Genomic DNA, 27,124 nt, shown 5'->3' with positions numbered 1-27,124 from the left:
AAATATGGAAAAATTTGTTAAATATTTAAATTCTAAGTGAATGTAAATTTTTCGGAATTTAAAAGAATTGTGTAATTCGATGTGATAATGGAACAAATTTAATTCAATTCTAATGTGCGAATTGTTATCTAGGAAAAACAAAAGAAAAATTAAATCATTGTTATGAAATTTACCTCTTAAGGTATATTTACAATACCATACTTACATCATTACTTAAGCAGCTAGACTTTTTTGTTTAATCAAGTGATATTAATTGCATTTTACTTAAAAAAATTCATATAATAAAGTCGTGTATAAACTCGTGAAAATATATTCTCAATTTGAAAACTACACTTTTCAGATTAATGAAGAAATTCTTAAATTGTTTAATCATTTAAATAAAGATTTTCTTATTCAAAAAATAGTTTCACTTTTCAATTTCTAGATTCAATAATTCAATAATTCAATAAAGAAAATATGAAATTATTAAAAATTAATAGTAAGATTTATACACACTGAAAGACTGACTTTCATCCTAAATAATAGTTCGTACATGTATAGAAAATTTAGATAATTAAAAACATGTTTTTCAGTTTCATCTTAATTACAGTAAAATGTGATAAAAATTGAATTTGTAAGAAATATTGATGTAAAAAGGAACCAGAAAAATAGAATAAAATAATAATGTCTTTGTAACATATATAAAATTTATAAATGGTTCATTGTCTTCGTGAAAAAAATGTTGTCAATCTAAATAATTAATAATCGTATAATATTATATGATAAATTGAAACATACTTACATTAAACAAAATAGTATTACATTAGACTCAAAATATATTTCAATATACTTACATTTCATTTGAATACTTATTAAAATACACATGTAATCGTTAATTCTTTTTTTTGTAAAACTAGAAATTAGAATATGTTTTTCACCATAATTAGATCTCACGACTAGGCTTAACATTTTTTTTATACACAAAAAACACACACTCACAGATTGAATAACGAATAAAACAATGAAATTAAAAAAGTATCGTTAATTAAATGAACGAAATATATTTTATAAAACCTTGACATTTTATTGTAAAGTAAAATTGAATTATGCAGTCATGATATAAATATATATTAACAGAAAAAATCTAACAATTTTTGTTTTGCTACTTACATTAAAGCAATAAAGATCTGATCTACGATTTTTGAAAATGCTATCTTTCAGAAATGACATTTAAATTTATATCGTATTGCTGATCCAAACCAATGTAACAATCTGACATTATGTACAGTGTTAAAATTGTACGACCTGAAAGAAAATTATTTTTCATTATTCTTATGTTAGGAAAGTGATATTCAATTTATTATTAATATGAAAATTAAACAATTTTTATTCTCAAATATAAATAAAATATAAAGTTAAAAAACCGATAACGTACCTGACTTTGAGGGAGACGTGAATTGTAACTGACTATTTCGTCGTGGTCCATTGACACCCGAGACTCTTTTCAATGCCCACAAATCTCTCTGATTAACGTCGCCCAAAATCAAAAACCATCCCTCATCTTTTCCTCGCAAAAAACAAGGAGTATGAGCCTTTAAATTAGAAGTATGATTTTTCCTTCTCATCTTAACTGTTAATGTATAATCCCGATTTCCATGAATATCAATAATCTTCTCTGTCTGTGACGAGAGATTTATAATCTTTTCAGTTCCATCTTCCTCCTCAGTAAGTGTCAATTCTAGACATAATATTGGCATTTGTCGCATAGTTTGGTGTATCTGAAATAATTGAATTTTTGTAATTCGAACAATTAAAAAAATTGAATTTTTTTAATTGTTTACTTAAATGTAAATGTTTTTTTAAATATTACCTCGTAGACTTCACGTTCTGCGAATTCTTTAAGAAAAACGTTGGACAATTGACTGTAATTATCGTACATTTTAGCACAAAGTTCTGGAAGACATTTTGGAATTGTAGAAAAAAGAAAGAGGTGTTCACGATTTACGTGAGGTAGTGTTAGAACTGCTGGTTCATCAATCCATCGGGCCTGAATGACCATTTGCATTAATTGCGTTAATCTTAAAGTGGCTATTAACCAACCGTTTTCAGCAACCACGTCGATCATTGCCTGTTAATAAAAAAATAAAATCAATAAAATTGGCAAACTATAAATCTATTGATTTTTAATTACGTTTATTTTTAATTTAAGTAACTTAAAATAAATTTCATTTATTTCCAAAGAAACCGAATTCTCTAAAACCGAAAAATACTCTAAATTTGAATTAGTAATTAAATGTTTACTACTTTCAATTAGTGACTGACTTTTTGTTTTTTAATTAGCAAATTTTACTAAATAAATTAGCAGAAATTACTATTTACTAATAAAATTTATAAATTTGAATACTAATTTAAAATTAGAATTACTATTTTTATATTTTATTAATTACCTGTAATATTCTTATTGACTGATCAAGAACGGATTTCAAATCAGTGGTATAATCAGAGCACGGCACTGGTAATCTCGAAAAATGTACTTGCATTAATAAAAATGTTTTTGTATTCGGAGAATCGTAAGTGAGACGATCGACTTGATATTTGCACAACTTTGCCAGATCCCTGAAATTTGAATATAAAAATTAGTGTCTCAAATTATTAGTTGATGAAATAAATAATTTTTTAAATTTAAGTAAAATAGGAAAAAAAAGAAAAAATTTTCAATAATAGAAAATATAAGATAAAACTCACTCGTTAAGTAAATCTTCGTTGTGCCTCACTGGTAATTCGTCATATTCATGGGCATTGCACATAATTCGAAGATATTGTTCGACAGAAAGATTGTCCTTCAATTCTTCTTTGAACCTTAATGTCGTCTGATGTGATAAATAATAAAACGAAGCAATCTTGCCCATGGGAAGAGGAATTAAACTCTGTTCTTCCTAAAAGAAAAAAGAATATTTTTTTGGTAACAATTTTAATAAAATTTCACGAAAGGATTCAATTATTTCCATAGATTTTGATAAAACTATTTGAAATAATACATTTAATAATTATTATTCTTTGAATTCAATTATTTTAATAAAATTCTTGCAAAGAATTAAATCATTATCAAAAAATTTAATAAAATTCTTGTCAAAAATTCAATTATTTTCAATATCTAATGTTATAATCAAATTTTCTAAAAGAATTTAATTATTTAAAAAAAAATTTAATAAAATTCTACGCAAATATTTAATTATTTTTATAAATAAATAAAAATTTCACAGAAATTCAATTATTTAACAATTTTTTTATAAATTTCATCGCAATAATTCTATTATTTTCATAAATAAAATTCTGTTTGGGAATTTAATTATTTTGATAAATTACAATATTTATCAAAGGAGTTCAATTATTTTCAAAAGTATAAAAATTCTTCGCAAAAATTGAATTATTTTTAATAAATTATTAAACATCCTTTCCAAGATTTCAATTATTTTTATAAATATCAAAATTCTTCGCCAAAAATCAATTATTTTCAAAAATTTTGATAAAATCATTCAAAGGAATTCAATTATTTTCATAAATAATAACATTCTTCGCAAAAATTCAATTATTTGTAGAAATAGGAAAAATTTTTGCAAAAATTCAATTATTTTCAACAAAATTTTAATTAAATTTCACTGAAGAATTCAATTATTATCTAAAATTTTAATAAATCCTTCGAAAAAATTCAATTATTTTCAACAAAATTTCAGGAAAGAATTCAATTTTTTTCTTAATTCGTTATAAAATTTGTCAAAAGAATTCAATTATTTTCTAAAATTTTAATAAATCCTTCGAAACAATTCAATTATTTTTATAAATAGTAAAATTCATTTCAAAAATTCAATAATTTTTAATACAATTTTAATAAAATTTCATGAAAGAATTCAGTTTTCTTTAATTTGTAATATTTTAAGAAAAAATTTTTTTACTAAAATTGTTAATTACAATTATCAACAAAATCGTTTATATTCAATAAATTAAAGAAATTTTTTGAATGAATTTAATTAAATTCTTTTGAAGAATTTTTTAAAATAGTGGAGTTTTTTAAAATAATTTTAATGGAAAAATTATTTTAAAAAACTCCACTATTTTAAAAAAATTCTTCAAAGAATTTAATTAGGTTTTTTCAAAATTTTGATAAAATTCTTCGTGAGAATTCAGTTATTTCAATAAATAATAAAATTCTTTGCAAGAATTCAATGATTTTCAATACATTAATTTTAAAATTGGATATATTTAAAAAGAATTTAAAAAATTACTTACATCATCATAAGCAGCGCAGTGCGAGTCAGTAAGTACTTTCAAAGTGCCCTCAACAAGCCGCGAGAGGAATTTATTAATATTCTCCGGTTCCAAAGCATCTAAATCATAATATCTTGGATTTTTCATGAGTCTCCGGAAGAAGTAGGTCCAAGTTAAGTAATCCAAGAATTCCTGTTTATTTTTTATCGTTCCCGCAACAATTTCAGCATTCACATGATCCGGCAAAACTTCCAATAAACTACTCTCAACGGGAAATGGATCGTAAAGAAATTTCTTGTAGAAATTCTTCTTTACATCGTGAACGAGAACAACAGCAACACCTGAATCATCAAATTGCGGTCGTCCAGCGCGTCCCATCATTTGCAAAACATCAGTAATGGGCATATCAACGTAACGCTTTGCTTTGCCATCGTAATACTCCGTTCCTTTAATCACAACCAAATGTGCCGGAAAATTCACTCCCCACGCTAGAGTCGCTGTCGTTATTAATACCTAAAATATAAAAATATTTATGAATAATCATAATTCATAATAATAATAATAAATAAAAATAGTGAAAATATACTAATATAAAAATATGGTATGATAAAAAAAATATTGACAGCAAGTATAGAAATATAAATTACAAAGAAAAGGAGAGAATTAGTTTTATTCTTCGCACCTGTATTTTGTTATTAACGAACAATTCCTCGACAGTCGATCGATCACGATCCTGAAGACCAGCGTGATGAAGGCCAATTCCAAAAGCAAGGGTTAATTTCAAATTCCCGTCTTTCACATTCACTAGGATATTGTCCATTTCCTCGTCTGGCATATGCAGCCATTGTTTCGGATTATCTTCCGCCGCGAGATATGCAATCAAATCCAAAGCTGTTAATCGTGTCTGCCTTCTCGACGAGACGAAAACCAACGAAGGACTGCAGGGAGCATGCTGACGGATTGCCTGAAAAGTCGGACGATTCATTGTCGCCATTCTTGGGCAATAATGTTTTCCTGGAAATCCGCTAATGTGAACGTCCAGCGGCACTGGTCTCACCGAAGGTCGGAAATTGTAAAGTCCCATCTGCAAATATCAATATAAAATACCACCAAAATACAAAAAAAAAAATTTTTTAAATTAATAAATGGAGAACATACTTTACTGATGCCGAGCCAATCGGCTAAATCGACAGCATTCGCTAAAGCGGTTGAAAGACCAATAATTCTCAATGTTCGCGTGGTGTGAGATGCAATGAAATTCGTACGCGAGACAATCACTTCCAAAACTGGACCTCTGTCTTCGCCCAAAAGATGAATCTCATCAATGATAATTAAACCAACTTTACGAACATAATTCCTCGTCTGCCAACTTCTGCTTATTCCATCCCATTTTTCCGGTGTCGTTACAATAACACTTGCACTAGAAATTACTTTAATGTCCGGTGACACATCACCAGTTAATTCGACCACTGTTTTTCCCAATTTCTCCGCTAATCGAATTTTCCAGTCTTTCATTCGCTCTCGAACTAGAGCCTTTAGCGGAGCAATGTACACGATTTTTTGATCGGGATATTCTTTGAACACTCGGAACATGGCAATTTCGGCAGCGATTGTTTTTCCTGAACCTGTGGGAGCTCCGAGAAGAACATTTTGATCCGTATGATAGAGGCAGTGGAAAATTTGCGTTTGTATTGGATTAAAGTGGGTGAATTTGTATAATTTCTCCAATCTCGAATCTTTCAGAGCTGACACTGGCAGTGGTTGTAGTTCGAGAAGATCTGTGAATAATTTCTCAAATTAATTCGATCATATTGGAAAAAAATTAGTTAAAAACGAAGAGAGTGTAAATATGTTTTAAAATATATTTCAAAGTTTGAAAAAGAAAATAAATTTTTCAGCTTACCAGTGTGTGGCGGATGAGTTTCGGGTAGAATGAGATTTTTAAATGAAAGAGGATGTATGACTTCGCAACCGAGCCAACGATCGCTCACTATTTTAACTAAATACTGCGACGGAAGTGGTTCAGTGAGAGGAATAGTCATCACTAATTCATGTTCTAAATTGTTGTAAACATTTTTCCTAGGCATAACGAAATACTCATAATGATGAATTTCATTATTATCGGGGTCTTCTATCCAAAGCCAAAAGGCTTCCCAATTTTTTCCATGGACACGATCGTTCCATCGGAATCGTGGTAGGATTTTCAAACGTATTCTCAAGACACTTCGCGTTATTGGCTGCAGATTGTCTTCAACTTCGAGTTCAGGAAATTCATTACAACACTTTTTTACTAACTCGGCTACTTTATGATTTCGCAGCAAACTTCCAATTTCTTTGACGTCCATCTCCTTCAAATTCTCAACGGAAAGATTTCGATTCTCGATTCTCTCAATTGCCTCGACTGGTAAACAGAAAAATTGCCTTAAAGGACTCATGTGATCCCATTGTTGTAATTCCAACATTTTCGCAATACCAAGTATTCGACCAGCCATAATTGCATTTGAAGTTCGCAATTCAATTTCGAATAGAGCTCTGCAAATTCGTACTGCATTCTGTGTAATGTAAGCTTGATCCGAAATTAATGAAAACGATTTAATTCTCCCTCGCGATAAATAGGTTTGAAGTAGTACGTTAACTTTTCCGTGAATATTTTCAACTCCACCTTGAGCAACAATTTCACAGTAATTCGAGTACAAATCATCTAATTCGTCCATCTCGTCATCTCTCACTTTTAATTGTTCGAATTCGTGGGAGCGAGAAATCATTCCGAGAACATCAGCTTCAGTCATGACGGGTTTTCTAAGTTCGTTAAACATTTCAACTGTGTAATACTTGAGGTAATAATTACTTGATGTGCGTCCCAAATCGGTCGCATTTAGATCTCCAGTACGAGTATTGTATCGAATCATTCTCGCTTTATCCAGAGCCTTGGCAGCAGAATCAATGAGTTCCCTTCGTTTTCTCTCTAAATTTGGATCGTCCATTAGAGTTTTCTCATCGATTCCATATTCATGATGATTGAGTCTCATTCGAACGAAAAGATACGTATAACTCAACCACTCGACCGCTTCCTCCACATTTGATATCGTTCCCAGAGAAATCTCGGCATTCAAATTGTCCGCCAAATGATTGATGAAACTACTCTCGATGGGAAATTGATTAGTTAACAATGATAGATAATGACTTAATTTACAATGAGATGTAATAATCGTCGCGTGGCCCGACGTATCGAATTGTGGTCTTCCAGCTCGACCAAAAATTTGCAAGACATCCAAAATTCCTAAATCCACAAACGATCCGTGTTTTGAGTCGTATATCTCTGTTCCACGAATAATAACCGCATGAGCTGGTAAATTCACTCCCCACGCCAATGTTGAAGTGCAAACGAGAACTTTAATCGCTCCCTCGGAGAAAAGTCTTTCTACCAAATTTCTGTCGCTACGTAACATTCCAGCGTGATGAACTGAGAATCCATAGGTAAAAAGTTCCTCGAGATGTTTATTGTGCGATTTTCCAAACATTTTTTGATTCAATTTTGATCGACTTCCATCGGGAGCAAATAATTGCTGAGTGCCTTTTTCAAGTGCCTTTTCTTTCAGCACATTTGCCGTACGTATTGTGGCATTTCGCGCGTGCACAAATACCATGACCTGGTGACCCTTGCTGACCATATTGACAACTTCATTGTAACAAACGGTGTTCATGTCATCCAATTGTTGTAATGGTTTAATGGCCTTAACACCATAGAAAGTTTGACTTAACGGAACGGGTCGAAATCGATAATCAAAATAGAATAATCCCTTATATGGATTGACTCTCAAAAATCGTGCAACGTCCACGTAATTTGGCAAAGTTGCCGAGAGACCAACGATTCGAATCATATTCTGCGAAGACTCTACCTGTCTTAGAGTTCGTGCGACAACTGCCTCGACAACAGGTCCACGATCACCGTGAAGTAAATGAACTTCGTCGATAATTAATAATTTCACGATACTCGTTAGTGCAATGTCACCGGTGCCTTTTCTCGAGACAACGTCCCATTTTTCCGGCGTTGTCACAATCATTTGAGTTTGCATTATTTCCGTTTTCGTTAGTTGCATATCGCCCGTTAATTCCCTCACCGTAACGCCTAGACATTCCAATCTAAAAACAGAAAATAATTGAGTTCTTTATTAAATATTTTCTTTTATATTTTTTTATAATAATTAAGTTCTCCATTAAATATTTTCTTTTTTCTTATATTGGTAATTAAATTATCAGCTTGTATAATTATATTTACCTCTTTTTAAAGTTGGCCGTCATTTCGGCAGCCAAAGCCTTCATTGGAGCAATATAAATGATTTTAAAAGCATTCTTCTGCAAGACTCCATCTTCGATGTGTAATTTTAATTGATGCACTACTGTGAGCATGGCAATATTTGTTTTACCCGCTCCTGTCGGCGCACAAATTAATAGATTCTCATTCGTGTGATAAGCGGCATTAAAAACAATACTTTGTATCCGATTAAGTGATTTTATCCCTTGAAATGCCATTTGACCAATCTGCAATATTTTTTCGAAAATATTAATTTATTTGAAAAGTTTCTAAAGTTCCTAAAGTTTCAAACATTCAAGTGAACGATATTTTTTTAACCCCTTTAAATTTATATTTTTTTTCTACAAAAAATTTTGTATATATTTAAAAAAAAGTAGTTCCTAATTAAGTAAACATTTAATTTTTCTTTTTTATACAGTAATTTTAAAAAATATTCAAGTAGAAAAAAAATTTCGTTCATTCGATCGTTCCAAACTGGAGAAAAATAGTTTGAATAGGAATTTCTTATCTCTTCTTTTTTTCAAACAAATAGAAAAGAATTTTTCACACATTTTTCCTGCGAATTTACCTCGTCTAAAGAAGTTACTAAAACTTGATCGTTTCCCACATCGAGAGGTTCTGCTGGTGGAATTGGTATATTAACTTCTTCACATAATTCCGAATCTTGTCTCTTCACATTTGCTGGTAGCATTATTTTTCGTCCTGAAATATATCCTGTAAATCAAAATTAATTATTAATTATTTCATTATCAATATAGATATTATCAAGGTTGCCAAAAAAATTAATTAAATAATTTCTAAGTAATAATTATTACTATTATTTAATATAAATAATTGAATAAAAAAAATAAAATACTAATATAATAACAATTCACCTGGACAATTCGATGTTGATAACTTCGAATCAAAGACGAACGGAAATTTTTCCTGAATAACGTAATTTTTATATTTTTTCTTTGGAGGAAATAGTGGAGCTCTCATTGCCGTTAATGCCTCAATTTTTTTTGCTCGCAATTCGACGGGATCGAAATTATCCTCCTCGTTGTCATTAAGACTACCATCCATTTTACTAGCGACTTTAAGCAATTTCTTCTCCTCTTTTCGCACTTGCTTCAATAATTGTTTCTCCTTCTCCGATTGTACAATAATTTGCGAAGTTATTTGCGGTTGATCATTGTCTTTAAAAGAAAATTTTCTTATTTACAATAAGGAACAAAAAATAAAATAAAGAACAAAAAAAACAAATTCATACGGAAAAAAATGTTTACTTGGAACAGCGACAAGTGTCTCTAAAATAGGGAAAGTCTTAACTGAAACAACTAAAAATTTGGCTAACCTAGTGAAATTTATAGCTGTTCCAGGTGAATATTTTTTTCCGTGCATGATTAGGAAATTTAAATATTCAAAATAAATAAATAAATAAATAAAATCCTAAAAAAAATAAATAAAATCCTAAATATTTAAATATTTAGGATATTTAAATATTGATTTAAATATTCTTACTGAATACTCGTGATCCTCTTTGATTCATATAATAAGCCAATATTGTCTTTTGATGTTCAATAACATATTCGATAAAATCAATATTTTCATAGCCCAATAAATCGAATAATTCATTTTGAAGTAACGTTCCAGATGTTTTCAATTTATTCGTAATCATTGTCACAAAGTCTTCGTAATTCATTTCCAATCGGTATTTGTTGTAGCATTTTTTCATTCCTTTCGTAAAACGCGATTTGTCAAACTAAACGGTAACAAAAATAATTTTTGAAGAATTCGTTTAGAAAAAAGTTTGAAAATCAATTTATAATAAAGTTATAATAAATTTATAATAAAGTTATAATAAATTTTATTAAATTGAAAGTAAATTGAAAGTAAATTGAAAGAAGTAAAAATTTAAAATATAGAGGAAAAGTGTATTATTTTTACAAACCTCACTCTTTTTATTTTGAATCGAACTATTTTCATGGGTCATTGTAAAATTTTCCAAATGATCGTTCTTCACTTGCTTCGACATATCGTGTAATTTTTCTGTATCCGGCCAAGAAGGTTTTGCCTCGTAATACTGAATTTTTATACCAAACATATTTGTCTCTTCATTAGAAACATTTCCCTCTTCTGAATTCAAGAGAAAATCTATATCTTCTTCGGTTAAATTTTCCCTCAGGGAATTTATTACCTGTTAATGACAATTATTACAATTAGCGAAATATACTTCCCTTAAAAAAAAGATAAATAAATAAATAAAATAAATAAAAGTTTTCACCTTCGTGATTTCATTGATAAATTGCATAGTAACAGAACCGAGTAATTGTCGAAGAATTTTTAGACTCTTTTGACTGACAACTCTCTCATGTATCAGTAATCGGAGAATAAACATGATTATTTCGTTGACAACTTCCGGTGTTTGATCATCTGAAACATTTACAATAAATGTAATATTTTAGTAATTACAATTATTTATTTTTTAATAGTTATAATTATTTTAATGTATTTTAAAGTTTGAACTCAAGTTTAGAACGTAAACTCGAGTTTTTTTCAAATTTACCTACTTTTCCGAGTAATAGTTTTGAAAATCGTCGACGTTGTAAATTTTAGTTCAATATTTAAAAAAAATGAAATTCTTCTTTCTTACCGCAAATTTCTGACGTTAATAAATAAATTTTACTAAGCAGTGCCATCACATTCTCCGGTACACGTGCACAAAAATTATGCCAACTGGGTCCTCTGAAAATTTGACATAAATTTCGATTGTTATAAAATTCGTCTATTTTTCTTGATTATTCATTTATTCTAATTTTATCTATTGTTTAATTTTACTTAATTATCTTAATCTTAATTTTTACTGTATTACTTTATTAAAAAAGTATATTTTATCCTTCGAAACGTACTTTTTCAAAATTTCTGTCTGCTCCAGCCTTTTATTAAAAATTTCATCGGGCAGTTGACGTGCACATTTCTTTAATCGCCCTAAATCTGTGAAAGCTCGCAATGAACGAGTCACTCTCGGTAATTCGCGCATTTTTTCCTTATTGTCTGTCACCTGAAAAAGGGAATTTAAATTATTCACTGTGATTTATTTTTTCCGACAATATGTTCTTTCTTGACAGGATGACTTAGAGGTTAGATTTTAAATGTACAAAATAAATATACGAAATAAAAAATAATTACATGTCGTAATTGTACGCTTTGATGTAATTAATAATTAATAGCCGAGAATATTTTTATCGAGTAGTTGAAAAGTTTCATTTTACCTTTTATTTATGAACTTTATGAACAAGAGTTTTAATTTCATAATTCTTTTGTTGCCAGATCTGCCGGTTGCGTGCTTTTTCACAATATGGCGCTACTACCTTTTTGTATAAATATTCTGAAAAAAATTAAACACCAGAATTAATATTAGGAATAATAATTAAAATATAGGGTAATTATAGATTCCAAATGGGGTCTTTTTGTCAATTGTCAATTGTCAAAAGAACTTTTTTTTCGCTATTATAGTTATTGCAAAATTTAAAAAAATACCTTAAGTTTTCTAATTTTTATAGACAAAGTGAAACAAAGTAAATAAAAACGCTTAGCGTGCTATTTGAAACTAAAATTCAACAAAATTATACAATTTACAAAATGCATTTTATGCAGAATGCCAATGCAGCCGTCAGGTGCTGTTCTCTAGTGTCAGTATTTAGCGTTATAGATTTCTATTGTAAAAATTTATAAAAGCATTATTATATTTTACAAGTGGAACTAATTAATATAACCGAAAGTAAAAATTAATATTCAAAATTATAACAAAATTAAAACAAAATTCCTCTTATGACAATAAATGAAAAAAATGAGAAACGACATTTATAGTTTCTTCCGTTATTCTTCTACTTTTTATGAATCAAATTCAATATTAAAGGTGCTCAATTTCATAGATTCGAAAATTAATTAATTTTTATAAAAAGGAAAAAAAAGTAGGAAAAATTAAATTTAGAAATTTGTCGGTGACGATGATTTCCGGGAATTTGAAACCTTCGGAGAAAGGGTGTTTTATGAGCTGTCCGTTTTCGTTTATAAAGAGGGATGAATCAACTTTTCCATTATCTAAAACATCTGGTCATACTTTCTGTTCAGACTTGTCGAATGCAGGTCCAATCCTGCTATTAAAATGAGAGCCTCTGTAAAAGACGTTTTCGTCGTGAAATTTCGTTGGCGATCGGGACCGGAATTCCACTACACTACTTGATGCGTACGTGATGCGTATTATAGTCGTACAAAAGGCCTTGAGACAAGGATACCTTGAGCAAATTCCAAGAAATTCGAAAGACCCACATCAATTTTTTTTCAGGTCTCGCCCTAGAAAAGTACAATACGTATTACAAATTACAACCCAAAATTTTTCCCCTAATTTACCAAAAATATTTCATTAAATTTAATTTTTCTTTCCTTAAATTATAGAATTAAAAATTTCTGTTTAAGATAAAAAATTCGAAATACTAGAATTTTACTAAATTACTAAAACTACATTACTAAATTACTAAAATTTTACGGAAATATTTACCAATATTTTTACAAATATTTACCAATAACTTTATCAATACTTTTTTTATATTATCATAATTATTACTATAGAACAAAATTAGTACAAAAGTGGATTGCAATTAAAAAAAATTATTCACAAACGAAACTGATTTTAAAAAACTAAATTTTTTCAAAATTGAATTATTAAAATTATTAACTTCAACGCCTTTTTGAAAAATTTCCCCCTTAATTAATATTTCTTTGTAAAAAGATAATAGAAAAGTAAAGAAAAATTTTAGCGCTAAAAATACTTATAAGCTTAGTAATTGTTGATATATAAAAATTACCAATTTTCAGGGAAATTGTGAATAAATACGTTCCTGAAGATAAAATAACATCATTGGTTGAATCAAGTGAATGCGATTAATTTTCCAAAACTCAATTCCAAAATCTAGTTCAAGTTTGTGAGTGAAGGTGGCTCCGAGTTAAATTTACACTGGTAAAATGAAACGCCATCTAACTTCAAGTCGCAAGATTTTGGAAAGGCTTCATTCACGTGTACGCGACGATTCAACAGAGCGAACGGCTGGCGGATATGCCGACATAGACGCTCTTGTGGCCCAGCTTGTATTCGTACACAATAAAAAAAAGATCGTTTAGTTTACAAGAATTTTAAGTTTGAAATGAGCATTATATTGAATTCCTCGCCTGGTAGGGAAACTCGACTACAAATACTGTTTTTCATATATAGTATTATGAAAAATTAATTTAATTTTCTTGTTTTTTACTTGTAGGTGTTTGTAGTTCGGCATTAAAGCGGAGAGCCTCGTCCGATGATGGTAAGTAATTTTAATTTTAATCTAAAAAAAAATTAAAGGAAAATTTATTAATAGTTCAAAAAAAATTTTGTTTGGTTCTGTATTTTTTAATTTTGTCTTTTGTTTAAAAATATTTGAAAAAAAATGCTATTTTCAATTGTACCGATATGGTCAAAGTGCATGTTTCTTGACTTTGTGTTGCTCATAATCTTAAACTTGTTTCGACAGGCTCGTTTTACGCCTACTTGATATTTTATCATGAATAAACTTTATTTTATACTGATAATGATAATAATTCAGTTTTTATATTTTGACATGTTTTTTTATCTAGTGCATTTTTTCAAAAATAAAAAATTCCTTTTGTTTTATTGTATTTCGATTTCAAATTTTATTATCAAAAATTATTTTTTTTGGGAAAAATCTTCCAGAATTTTCTGATTTCTCATTACTTTTTAAGTAACTATAAATTTCTGTTTTGTTCTAAACAAGTATTTATTAAATTTATAGCATCTTTTCAAAACCTGATAAATTCAAATTCCAATCTAAAAATTCTTTCTTAAATTTTGTTCTTGAATGAAAATTCAAGAATAAAATTTAAGAAAGAATTTTCAATTTAAATTTTCGATATAACCAAGAGGACTTTATAATTTTTGTGCATTTATAGAAAAAATCACCAAAAACCTTTATGATAAAGTTTTGAAAAAAGCAACGTCTTTAATACAAGAACGTTACTACAGAAATAAATTATCCCAAATTTCTCTTTTTGAAATTAATTCTAGCGGTTATGTGAAGATATTAGTTTCAATTTCTCGAAATAAGAAAATATGCAATTAACGGATTTATCGGTTTTGAAAAAATGCTCTTTTAAATTTATAAGCAATTTTTATAAAAGTATTTTGCTGCATTTACTTATATGGAAAATAAATTGATAAATTTCAGACGATGAACTATCATCTAAAAAATCAAGAAATGCTTACTATGTCACCCTTGAATCCGAATCGCCCTTACCGACCAGTGAGGATGACGAGTCTATATACACAATCCAAGGAGATGAAACTGGTAAGCTAAAATATAATTAGAATAATAAATATTAATAATTCATGTTTCATAATTCTAAATTAATAATTCAATAATAGGTATTTTCTTAAATTAATAAATGGAAGAAATTGTTTCCTTCATTTTTTCGTTATATTTCTAATTACTTACCTTCAAAATTAATTTATTTGCAGAATTCGTCCAAGATACGTCCGACACTTCGACACATACGTATGACGACAGTGACGATGACATCTCCGTGCAATTGGAATTTGAAGTTGCCTCTCAATCCGAGGAGGAGAATCCAATGCTCAATCCAACGTCGTCATCTGATCCTGAGGTAATTAATTACTGCATCCAATTCCTAGAATTTACAAATTAAATTGATTAAATCTATTAAATTACATTTATATTACTAAAATCTTTAATTAATTATGAATTTAGTATTAAATTTCTTGAATAAAATTTGGAATAAAAATTAGAAAAAAAAATTACAAAATAAAATTACATTAATGTAATAATACTTTTTTAGGATTACGTAACGATGGGAGTGATCGCCGCAATATACAACGAGACAGACATCGGCTTTGCAGACGACAGCGATGACTCTCGAAGCACAGTTGACAGCGAAATTGGCAGAGCGGATTATTGGACGTGCGTCCAATGCACCAGCAAAAACAATAATCCATTGTTTCGCTATTGCGAAAAGTGTTACAAAGTAAACAATTTTTTTGCACTTTTTCAAAAATCCTAATTCAATTTTCAATCAAAACAAGGTTGCCACAGGTCAGGGGATTCAGGGAAAATAAAATTTGACAGGGAAAAGTCAGGGATTTTTATTAAAAGTACTGGTAAACATTGAATTTTTGAGAATTCATAAGAAAATTCGGAATTTTTGTGACTTTTTTTGTTTATCTCATAAACTAGGAAATTATCAAGAATTCTATAATACAAAACTTTCAAATTTTTCTATTTTTGCCAATAATTTCTTTTTAAATAACTTAATTCTTTCAAGAACTATCATAAATTTATTATTTAGAAATTATTTAGTGAATAATTTTACTTCAATATTTCAAAATTAATTTAATTTTAAAAAAGTTTCAATTTAAAATTTTAGAAATTTTAAAGAACATCGATTTTTGAAAAATTTTAATAATTAAAATTCTTCTGAAATTAGTCAAATTGTTTGATATTTAATATAATTTAAAAAATTTTAACAGAATTCTTCGAAAAAATTCAATTATCTTGATAAATAACGAAATTCTTCCCAGAAATTCAATTATTTTTTAAGCAATTTTAATAACATTCTTTGCAAAATTCAATTATATTCATAAATAACAATATTCATCACAAGAATTTAATTATTTTCAAAAATAATAAAATTCTTCGCAGAAATTCAATTATTTTCAAAAAAATTTTGAAATTCCTCGTCAAGATTTCAATTATTTTTATAAATAGCAAAATTCTTCGCCAGAGTTCAATTATTTTCAAAAATTTTAATAAAATTTTTGCTAAAATTTCAATTATCTTCAACAATTTTCTTCAATGCTATGAATTTCAATATCTACTATTTCAATAAAATTTTCCAAAAGAATTCAATTATTAAAAAAAAATTGTAACAAAACTTTACTCAAAAATTTAATTATTTTCATCAATAGTCAAAATTTCACATCAATTCAATTATTTACAAATTTTTTCGCATTAATTTCATTATTTTCATAAATAACATTTTTTACAGGGTTTTAATTATTTTCATAAATAATCAAATTCTTTTTAGGAATTCAATTATTTTCATAAATATTAAAACTCAGCGCAGAATTTCAATTATTTTTAATACAATTTTAATCAAATTCCTCGAAAAATGTAATTATTCTTAAAAATTTTATTAAAATTCGTCGAAATAATTCAATTATTTAAAAATTTGTTTGATAAAATTCTTATGAAATTTCAATTTTGAGAAACATTCAATTATTCAATAAGTTATTTATTTTTGTACTTAAATAATAATTGCATTCTCGTAGAATTTTCTAATAAAAATTTTTCAGTTAAAATTTTAGATAATTATTAACTATTAAAAGTATTATGTCATGAATTTTTAGAAATAATTAAATTTTTTTGAAAAATCTGAATTTTTCATGCTTTTAACTAACAATTTTGTAAAATTAATTAACAAATTGATTTGAAAATTCTCAAGGAACTTTTTCAAAAATTATTGAAAATAATTGCGATTTAAAGAAGAATTTTAGAAGATAAAATTCTAGAAATTAATAATTATTTTAATAATGATAAATAATAATAATAATAATAGTAATTGATGAAAATAATTTCGAAAAATTATAAAACATGAAGAAATGGATCACACCGAGTCGAAGACTCGGAGTGATCGATTTCTTCATGTTTTATTTCAAAAAGGTTCGAATTTGAAATTTTTGAAAATTTGAATTCTTGTGGAAAAATAATAATGATTAAATATGTATTTAAAAATGAAGGTATTTATGTTTTCGAAAAATTTTACATTTAAAAAAATTCGTAAATAAATGTAATAGAACATTGTTTTGATTATCTACATAATCATTTTTAGAGTGAATCAGAATATTCTTAGGATAAGGGAAAAAGTCAAAAAATTTTCTGGAAATCAGGGAAAAATTTAATTTAATTTTTGTGGCAACCCTGATTTTCTTTAATCCAAATTCAATTTTCATTCAAAAATTATCAACTAAATTGAATAAAAATTTATTCCAATCATTATCTTTTTTGCAGATTCGAAAAAACTTCTTTCCACCACGACCGAAACGCAAGAAACGTCGTCAGCAAAAGGAAAACGAACTAATCGAATTTGATTTAATGAAAAAGAAATCCGAAGAAATTTTAAGTCACGATTCCGGTGTGAGTAGTCAGGATACGAAATCCAGTCAAGAGTCTGACGACAGTAAAAATCTTGATTCTACGGACAAAAAGAATCTTGATCTCGTCGATGGAATTGATATTTCGATAAAAATCAACAAATCAGAAAATAATTCCATTGAAGATGGCAAAAATCAAAATTCACTGGATGAACGGAGTAAAAAAACAGATGTCGATTCAGATGAAAAAATGTGCATCACGTGTACATTGAATCCAAAAAACGGAGCATTCTCACACGGAAGTACACTTCACGTTAGTTGCTGTTATAAATGTGCCATTCGAATTTGGAGGACTAACAAACACTGTCCAATTTGTAATCGAAAAATTACAAACGTACAAAAAATTTTCTACAATTAAAACGGGGAATAGTTGTTAGAAAATATATCCTCAGGTATTTTTCCCTTAAAAAAACAACAAAAAAAAAAACCTTTAACTTTTTCTGAAAATTTTTCCAATTTTCAGTAATGAAAAATAATTTTTATTCGAAAAAATTAGCTATTTACTGTTGTTATTTGTATAAAAAAAAAGAAAATTATTTATTAGAAAAAAAATGAATCTCATTAGGTAGGAACTGATTGGTTCTCGATTGATTTACATATTTTTACATAAAAGGCTCGAATATGAATCAATTTTCATAAAAAATGTGTGTATTCAAATTTTCATGTGTATATTTCAAATTTTATTTTTAAATAAGATTATATACTTAATTTCCTTATACAAAATATTAACTATTTTTACACAATTTTTAAACATTTGGATAATTTTTATCTCTTTTTTTCTATTAAATAATTTAACTTTTTTTTGAATTGCTAAAAATTGACAAACATTTTGTTTATACTTTATGGAAATTTAATATATTTTTGTTTTTGAATTTTATTATTATATTTTATGAGTTAATTTAAAAATATTCAGGACAAAGAGTTTTTTGCGTCCTCAACAAAAATATTTTTTTTTGAAAACTGATTCATTAGCAATTTTTTAATATTTCATTCTCATTTTTGTAAATATTTCATTGTTTTCATTAAGCATTCAACATTATGATTTTCACACAAACACTGTAAAAATATTGAATGTATATAAAAAAAAATATTAATCAACGAAGTTTTTCTTTTTGTGAATAAAAAAAAAATCAGCGAACCTTGAGACTGAAACCATATTTACAGTTTAGAAGGATAGAATTTATTTTTATATAAAAGAAGAATGTATAATTTTTTATAGAAAGTCTTGATAGAATTAAGTTATTTATTTAAAAAACTAAAGTTATTTTAAAGTTCCTAAAGAGAAAAAAAATAGTATACCAAAAAAGTATACCAAATAAAAATTAGTTTACGCCGTTTACGCTTATGAAAATAAATAATTTTTTTTCAAAATTGTTGTATCATTCGAGCGTTACCTAAATTCCGTTTCCTCTCACAGATATCACTAGTGTTTGATTCGAAAACGAATTTCTCGCAACGATCGTTAGATGTCAGTATTGATCAATGTCCAAAGGGAATCGCATTTTTTTTTTTTTTTTTTTTTTTTTTTTTTTTGAGGAAAAATTATTGTCAAAGAAGTGTGTGAAACAGTCAGCGAAAGAGATGGCTGAGTTTTAGAGTTTGGCATTTCGCAGATTGTTAACGTTTAATACCACCGATGCTTCGAAAAAACGAGTTTTTTCTTGAGGCGTCTACGATCGACAGACGTTGGATGAATTTACCCATTAAAAATTTCGACACGAGAGAGCAGGATTATTTTCTCGACAAGTGCCATCGCATACGGCTTGTAAATTTAGTGAGACGTTTTGGCGTTTCTTGGAATTTCTCTCTCAATCTTTGACGAATATTGACAACTCAAAAGAGTTGGGTAAGTATTGACATTTTTTTAAAATAAATATTATGAAACAAATTCGGGAGTAAAATCAATTTTTTCCATTTTCACTATCAATTTTTTCCATAAATATATTTCAAGAAACAATAATATGGATACTGTAATAAGGAACGTTTTAAAAAACGCTTTCTAAAAATTAATTATTTACATAATGAGGATTCTTTTTTTTCTCCTATTTTATTTTGAAATAAAATTCTGTTTTGTATTGAAAAATAAAATAGCGATGGGAGAGAACGAGAAGGAATTTGTCCTGCAATGGGATGGACATGCAGGATATGTCACAGAACGATTTAGTGGATTATTGGCACGTCAGGCACTCGTTGATGTGACACTTATTTGTGAGGAGCAAAAATTACGGGTTCATAAATTGGTTTTAGCATCGTGCAGTTTATATTTTGAGGTATGTTACACACTTTCCTGTATTATATCACCAGTTCGAAAAAAGATACAATATTTTAATTTTCCCTTTCAAGTCGCCTTTGTCTATTTTTTTTACAGATAAAAAAGTGTAAAATTTATAAAAAAAAATGTAAAAGTAAGAATTTTTTGTTAATACGATATAGGAGAATGAGAAATTGAAATTTCTAAATTTAGTGAAATCTATTTTTAGATGACGAACGTAAATGTAGGGAAAAAGAAAATGAAATTTGTTACATATTATCAATGATATAATTGTTGATTTTTCTTTTATTAGGAGATGCTGGAACAAGATCTTGGTCAAGAGCCAATTATAGTTCTCAAAGATTTGAACTTTGAAGTATTAAAAGCGATGGTTGAGTTTATGTACTGCGGGGAAACTACTATCTCACAAAAATATTTACCTTCTCTGCTGATAGCGGCAAGACTGTTCAAAGTAAGAAACTTCCAAGTACTTTTAATGTCTACTAACCGGGAAAACTGGGAAATAGCCGGGAATTTAATTTGACAGGGAATAAGCCAGGAATTTTATGCCAAACTGGGAATTTTCTTTAACCTAATTAAAAAAAGTTTTATTATTTATTATTTTCAAAATAATTGAATTTTTATAAACAAATAATTGAAATTTCTTTACATTCTATTAAAAATAATTTAATTTTTTTAAAGAATTTTATTTACATTTTTCGAAAATAATCCAGTGAATTAGTCACCGTAATTATAATTTTATTTTTAAAAATTTCTTCGCAATATGTATATATTCAATTATTTTCATAAATAGTTAAACTCATTGCCAGAATTCCAATTATTTTTAATACAATTTTAATCGAATTCCCCGAAAAATGTAATTATTTAATTAAAAATTTTATTAAAATTCTTTGTTTAATTTAATTATTTTCCAAAGTTTTAATTAAAATTATTTTTAAAAAAAATTATTTTCAAAAAATTTATAGAAACTCGTCAATACTCGTTCATAAAAACTCTAATACAAATTTTGGAAGCCATTTCTAGATTTATTTATGTTCGAAATCAAATAAATTTAAATTTGATGGGAAAAATTAGGACAAAGCCGGGAAATAACCGGGAATTTTGTTGAACAAAAATAGTAAACACCCTGATTTTATTGAAACTTTTTCTTTTTCAAATTAACTTAAGGAAATTTTTGTTTCAGGTTAATGAATTAGAATTTATAGCTAAGCAGATATCTGAATCTCAAAAAGTTAACACTGGCTCAAGTAGTGATAAGATTTTCGAGGATTATACCGACGGTTCTGAATTTATAAATAAATTAGTGGAAATTGACAGCGATTGCGAGGAGATTATTCCCGATACACAAAACAACAATGATTGTTATGATATTAAAGATATCAGTGACACTGAATCGGAGAAAGGACCATCGATGGAATGCTGTAGTGCTAGTAATGATTCCGAAGCAGAACATACACTTTACGGGGAAATTGATAAAAATATTTCCGAAGCAACAACGAATGAAATGGAACGTATTTCTAAAATATTAAAAAACGAAAAATCGTTACTTGACAACGAATCAATAATGATTGAATGCGATAATGATGAAGAGGAAGATGACGATGATGAAGATGATAATTCGAGTGAAAAAACAAATTACGAAGAATGCTGTGATTATTCAAATGACGAGAGTCGAAAATCGTCACAACAACAAGACGAGACTGACGAACGTTATTCATCTGATAGTACAGACGTGGGGAATAAAGTTGGACAATGTTTGAAAGTTTACACACACAAGAAACGTAAGAGCATTAATAAAATTCGTAATCATTTATTACAATTCAATGAATTATTACCAGAATTACCAACGACGAAAAGTATCGATTTATTAAACGACTCGTCGAGTGATGAGACTTCCCTCAACATTGAAAATTCCGAATATGTCTCAAGTTTGACGAGTGAAAATATCCAGTCAATCGTTGGTTGTACACTAAATGAATTCAATTTAATAGATAGTGATAACGAACTGTGTAATGGTTTTTTTCCAAACAACGTCGACAAACAATACGTAGTCGACAGTCACAAGGAAATAAGAAAAGTCGAATTCTTCACCGAATACGAGAATTGTAGTTTAAGAAAACAGCCAATTTTACGAAGAAGCGTAAGACTTAGTCAACAAGAATCCGAAGAGTCAATCGACGATTTTCTCGGTAAAACAAAAAAGCACAAGATTCGTATTGTCGACAGGGAACGTTCAACGAATAAAGTTAATATATTTCCCAAGAAAAAACGTAAACGACACTCTGAAACCACAGTGTCAAATACAAAACATAATAGAACTCTACGCAAAACAACGAAATTAGGAAAATATCGAACACGAACAAAATTAGAGACAAAAGAAGACAAGGAAAAAGTGAAGAATGAAAAAGAGGAGAATTTCGCCCAACAATTAAATACAATAGCAACTGTTAATCGTGCCCTATGGGGTGATATGACAGACATTAGTCTCGCAATTAATGGTAAAGATTCAATGGAATGTTCTTCGCCGAGTATGGAAATTCCATTTGCCGTTGGTCTATTGCCATTGAGAGCGGCACTTGAAAAAATGCAAGCAATGCCTGATTATCAACCGAGAAAAACAAGATCATCAGTTGCACCCGCCAAGCAGGATTTAAATCACAAGAGAAAAATTAATAATTGTGAAATTGCAAATAACTCGAAAAAAAATATTGCCAGTGAGAGTATAATTAAGGAAAATGCTAAAACAGTTTGTCACATTGAAATTCGTACAGCATCACAGTGCTCTCGTAGTCGAAAACGATCGCTATCCGATTGTTCTAGTGTAGAACCAACTGCCATAGCAGATAAACAATAGCAACAATAATTTTCAAGTATGAGCTTTATATTAGTCTTATTTTTTTTTCTCTTTAAATTATTTCAAACACAAGACGCATTCTTAATTTTCAAAAACGAAAAAAAAAATTTTTTCCACTTTTGAACTTGTAAATATTAATTTTAATTTTCATAAACAAATTTACAATGATACGTTAATTAGTATAAAGAGATGTGATCAATTTTATAAGCATTTTCCTGAAAATTTTTTAATTTTTTGTGCAGCTGTCTTAGAAAACAATTAGTGAATTTAAAGACACTATTAATAGTCCGAAAATTGTTAATTAATCGCCAATTTATAGTTAATTAACAATTTTCTATTTTTTCTACCTGATAGAGAAGAGTTTTCGAAGTAAACACTCGAAATATGTTATTAAGTTAAAAATTCTATTTTTGTTAAATAAAAAAAAAGACAAAAAAAAAAGTAATTTTATTTTTTTATAATTTATTATACTAGTATTGTTAATGTAATATTAATTAATTTACTAAAAATTTCAATAATATGTTGAAAAGTACAAAAATAAAATTTCAAAATAGAAATTAAAGAAAAAAAATTTCAATATTGAAAAATAAAAAAATAAAATTTCAATATTGAAAACTACAAAAATAAAATTTCAATATTGAAAATTAAAAAAATAAAATTTAATATTGAAAATTAAAACAATAAAATTTTAATATTGAAAATTTAAAAAAATAAAATTTCAATATTGAAAACTTTAGACACTAAAATTTAAATATTGAAAATTAAAAAAAATAAAATTTCAATATTAAAAACTTTAGACACTAAAATTTCAATATTGAAAACTACAAAAATAAAATTTCAATATTAAAATTTTGAAATGTTTAGTAAATCCAATTGTTATAATTTATAATTAAAAAATTTGAAATATTTAACACGTTTAGAGCAAAAAAAAACTGTGTTTAATAAACAAATTAAAAAAAACGTTTCTTTTAAAATTCGAAAGGAAAAACAAAAAATCTAATTTTTTGTCTAAAATTGTTTCTCTAAGAGGTAGAACAAAAGAAATTTTGTCTTTAACAACCAATTTATTTTTTTTAGTATTATATAAACTTTTTTCTCCATCGAATAAAATTTACAATATTTCTCCAAAAAAATAGAAAAAAATAGTGAATTAAATTAAATTTTAAAACTTACAAAAAATAGAAACGAATGCGTCCTGCTCAAAATTATTCAAGTTTCAAAATGTTTTTTTTTTAAATAAAAAACAATTTTTATAAAAAGCTGTGATGTAAAAACAAAAAAAATTTCTTAATTACAACTCTCTGCAAGGTAGAAAAATTTTTTTCGCATAATTTTTGGGCCTATGTTTTGAGTAACAAAAAAAGTTTAAATATAATAATATAATAAAAAATCTAGTTTTTAATGTTAGTATAATATAATAATTAAAAGTCAGCACTTGGATTGTTCTGTAAAAATTTTTTTCGAATTAAAATGGAAAGTTTAATTTGTATGCGCGCGAAAAACATTGAGATTTCTAGTTAATTGATAATAAAAATAATTTAATTAATTATTATTTTAAAAGTGTGCATATTGTACTCAGCATAATATAATTCTATTACAGTTTTGAGACAGAAAGAAAAGGAAAAAATTTTATAAAATTATTTATCTTTCTTACAAAAAAAAATATGTATAAACTTTGTGTCGTCGAGATTGTGATTCAAAAAATGCAATAACTTTTTTATATTTTTTAACTATATATGTTGATTTCTATATTTAATTTCGTAACTCAGTGAGCAAAAAAAAAAAAAAAAAAAAAAAATGTTTTCGTCAAAATCAAATGAAAATTATTTAAATTTTAATTTCGAATTTTTATTCTGAAATTTTAATTTAATTCATTTAATTCAATTTTTTAAACTAAAATTTTAATTGATTTAAATTAAACTCTTCAATATTCTAATTAATTTTTAAATAATTTAATTTTGAACAGTAATTAGTGAAAAGAATCGAAAAGTCTGAAATCTATGTCTCTCCAGTTTAATTGCGACAAGATTTAAATCTTCAACTAAAAAATTTTTTTTTCTTTTATTTAACAGGGCCCTATACCTCGAATGTTATATTATTGTACAGATTTTATTAATGCTAGTGTTGTATTTGTAGTACATTGTTGTATTACAATTTAAGAACAACAAAATTCGATTGTTGTGTACAAACACCAATTTTTGTGAAGAAAAAAAAGATATGGTTCAAAGGTAGCTTCAGAGTTTTAATAGGCTTATTATGTGTGAAAATGAAAAAAACAACAAACAAAACAAAAAAAATCTTTAGCAAAGTTTATGTCTAAGAATTTATTACTAATACTAAAAAAAAAATTTATCATTTTACAAATCGTTTTGTTATTTGTACTTATAAGAAAATGCTACAAATTAAGAACAGTTTTAAATTTGCCATTACAAATCGCACGACACTGTTCAAAAAAAAAGAAGAAAATAAAAAAAACATTGTTGATATTGTAGCTTGTAAATACGTAAGTGTTACATCAATATTTTTTTAAATAAAGGTTTATATCGATAATTTATTCTTTAGCGTTAATTTTATAAATAGATAAATAGAAATAAATGTCTGTAAGTAATTATAAATATTAGGCACTAATTTTTTAATGGATTTATTTTTCTATTTTTCGATCTTCAAATTTAATTAATTTATTTAAAATTCAATTTTTTGATGTTTTAACTTATTTTTTTGTTTTCTGATTTATTTAGTTTTGTTTTTAATTTTTGTCACTCTTATATTTTTTAATATTTTTGGATGTTTAATTTTTATGTTCTAATTTACTTGTTTTGTTTTCATTTATTTTTTTTTGATTTAATTAATTTTTTTTTTTGTTTTCATTAATTTTCTTTGTGTTAATTAATTTTTTTTGGTTTTTAATTTACTTATTTTTGTTTTTTAATTTTAACTTTGTTTTTAATTATTGTCACGTGATTGAAAAAAATTTTTTAGAGTTCAATTGAAATTGTAAGTTTTGCGAATGGTTTCGGCTATATATTGAAAGTAATAGTGAAAGGGAGAGAGAGGGAGAGAAAGAGAAAGATGATATAATTTGCGACGGTGAAGTATTTTAAAAATAATACGAATGCATGTAAGTTTCGCGTTTTCTGTTTCAACATCGATATAGCAAAACCGAGAAGAGAACCCCAACATATAGATATATTAGAGCAATATATATTGATCACAACCCCTCGCAGATACTACACCTTCAGGGGCGGATTATTCAAAACTAAATAATGCCTATACATATATCTATAGAGTAATAATATAATATTGCGATTGCGCATCTTGCACTCCAACTGCATATAAAACAAAAACGTAACAGAAAAAGGAGAAAATTGATTTTTAATTTTTATTTTCATTTGGAAAGGAATTTATTTTTCAAAATTAGAAAATTAATCAAATATTTTTTAATTTGTTTATATTTTTCTAATGAATGTAAATTGAAGAAAAATACTATTTTTTATATTTTTGGAAATATGTATAGTAACTATTCTGTATTTTTAGACGTATTTAATTTTTTATTATTTTTATTTTGTAGTAATTTATTAATTATTTATTTTAATTATTATTATTAATTATCAATATTGTTAATTATTATAATTAATTATTAATATTGTTAATTATTATTCATTATTATTATTAGTAATTATTATTATTATTACTATTATTATTATTATTATTATTATTATTATTATTATTATTATTATTATAATTTCATTGATTAAAATTCGAAGATTTAGGAGAAAAAAGTTACGGAGAAGCACACGTGACTTAAAAGTTCGGAGGTAGTCGTCTATTCTCGGAAAAAGAGTATAGCAAATTCCTGAATAAAAGTTATGTTAATTAAAATTAGAAGCGAGAGAAATTTCAAATTATTATTTTGTCCCGCGTGATTGGTTTCATTTTTTTCCCTAAACGAATGCATTTAAAATGAAAATTTGATTTGATAATTAAATAGTTATACGGAAGAGTTTTTTTCTAATTTAATTGTTGTTATTCTCAATATTTTTCTTTAGTTACACAATAATTAAAAATCTATATTAAAAATCCTTTTCAAAAATATTGATTAAAAAAATTTTATTTTGTAAAAAAATATTGATTAAAAATAATTATTAAAAATAGTCTTGAATATATTGAATAAAAATATGT

General features: G+C 26.7%; 3 protein-coding genes across 3 annotated transcripts; 2 read left to right on the top strand and 1 right to left on the bottom strand.

Moving 5' to 3' along the window:
* Positions 1-1,024: 1,024 nt before the first annotated feature.
* LOC122509010 (activating signal cointegrator 1 complex subunit 3) lies at positions 1,025-12,235 on the bottom strand. The gene is made up of 19 exons (XM_043622741.1): positions 12,083-12,235; positions 11,815-11,930; positions 11,452-11,603; positions 11,196-11,287; positions 10,827-10,975; positions 10,494-10,739; positions 10,064-10,304; positions 9,436-9,738; positions 9,129-9,274; positions 8,525-8,787; positions 6,149-8,388; positions 5,404-6,023; positions 4,928-5,329; positions 4,267-4,758; positions 2,725-2,915; positions 2,427-2,595; positions 1,850-2,107; positions 1,415-1,757; positions 1,025-1,284 (listed from the first exon to the last, which is right to left on the bottom strand). Exons 3-19 carry the CDS (start codon positions 11,580-11,582, stop codon positions 1,190-1,192), a joined length of 6,381 nt encoding a protein of 2,126 aa, XP_043478676.1. The 5' UTR covers positions 11,583-11,603; positions 11,815-11,930; positions 12,083-12,235; the 3' UTR covers positions 1,025-1,189.
* A 1,380-nt stretch (positions 12,236-13,615) lies between these two features.
* Positions 13,616-18,921, top strand: LOC122509012 (E3 ubiquitin-protein ligase Mdm2-like). Its single transcript, XM_043622743.1, has 6 exons — positions 13,616-13,774; positions 13,858-13,902; positions 14,821-14,940; positions 15,111-15,256; positions 15,449-15,634; positions 17,677-18,921. The coding sequence occupies exons 1-6, from the start codon at positions 13,747-13,749 to the stop codon at positions 18,175-18,177; spliced, it is 1,026 nt and encodes a 341-aa protein (XP_043478678.1). The 5' UTR covers positions 13,616-13,746; the 3' UTR covers positions 18,178-18,921.
* A 421-nt stretch (positions 18,922-19,342) lies between these two features.
* On the top strand, positions 19,343-23,416 carry LOC122509011 (MATH and LRR domain-containing protein PFE0570w-like). The gene is made up of 4 exons (XM_043622742.1): positions 19,343-19,665; positions 19,911-20,089; positions 20,384-20,542; positions 21,275-23,416. Exons 2-4 carry the CDS (start codon positions 19,913-19,915, stop codon positions 22,943-22,945), a joined length of 2,007 nt encoding a protein of 668 aa, XP_043478677.1. The 5' UTR covers positions 19,343-19,665; positions 19,911-19,912; the 3' UTR covers positions 22,946-23,416.
* Positions 23,417-27,124: the final 3,708 nt, after the last annotated feature.

Source organism: Leptopilina heterotoma, unplaced genomic scaffold, assembly GCF_015476425.1.
Source record: "Leptopilina heterotoma isolate Lh14 unplaced genomic scaffold, ASM1547642v1 Lhet_59, whole genome shotgun sequence".
Lineage (NCBI taxonomy): Eukaryota > Metazoa > Arthropoda > Insecta > Hymenoptera > Figitidae > Leptopilina > Leptopilina heterotoma.
Note: the sequence above shows the minus strand (reverse complement) of the source record. Positions and strands in the feature narration are given on the sequence as shown.

What these genes read in the sequence shown, in the direction of transcription:
- LOC122509010 (XM_043622741.1), bottom strand. Translation starts at nt 11,582, where the DNA reads ATGCGCGAATTACCGAGAGTGACTCGTTCATTGCGAGCTTTCACAGAT. An exon ending in TAGTAACTTCTTTAGACGAG is followed by an intron (nt 8,788 to 9,128) that starts GTAAATTCGCAG and finishes AAAATATTGCAG; the next exon opens with ATTGGTCAAATGGCATTTCA. An exon ending in AACTCATCCGCCACACACTG is followed by an intron (nt 6,024 to 6,148) that starts GTAAGCTGAAAA and finishes AATTATTCACAG; the next exon opens with ATCTTCTCGAACTACAACCA.
- LOC122509012 (XM_043622743.1), top strand. Translation starts at nt 13,747, where the DNA reads ATGAGCATTATATTGAATTCCTCGCCTG. An exon ending in TATATTGAATTCCTCGCCTG is followed by an intron (nt 13,775 to 13,857) that starts GTAGGGAAACTC and finishes TTTTACTTGTAG; the next exon opens with GTGTTTGTAGTTCGGCATTA. An exon ending in ATTGCGAAAAGTGTTACAAA is followed by an intron (nt 15,635 to 17,676) that starts GTAAACAATTTT and finishes TCTTTTTTGCAG; the next exon opens with ATTCGAAAAAACTTCTTTCC.
- LOC122509011 (XM_043622742.1), top strand. Translation starts at nt 19,913, where the DNA reads ATGGGAGAGAACGAGAAGGAATTTGTCCTGCAATGGGATGGACATGCA. An exon ending in CGTGCAGTTTATATTTTGAG is followed by an intron (nt 20,090 to 20,383) that starts GTATGTTACACA and finishes TTCTTTTATTAG; the next exon opens with GAGATGCTGGAACAAGATCT. An exon ending in TAGCGGCAAGACTGTTCAAA is followed by an intron (nt 20,543 to 21,274) that starts GTAAGAAACTTC and finishes TTTTTGTTTCAG; the next exon opens with GTTAATGAATTAGAATTTAT.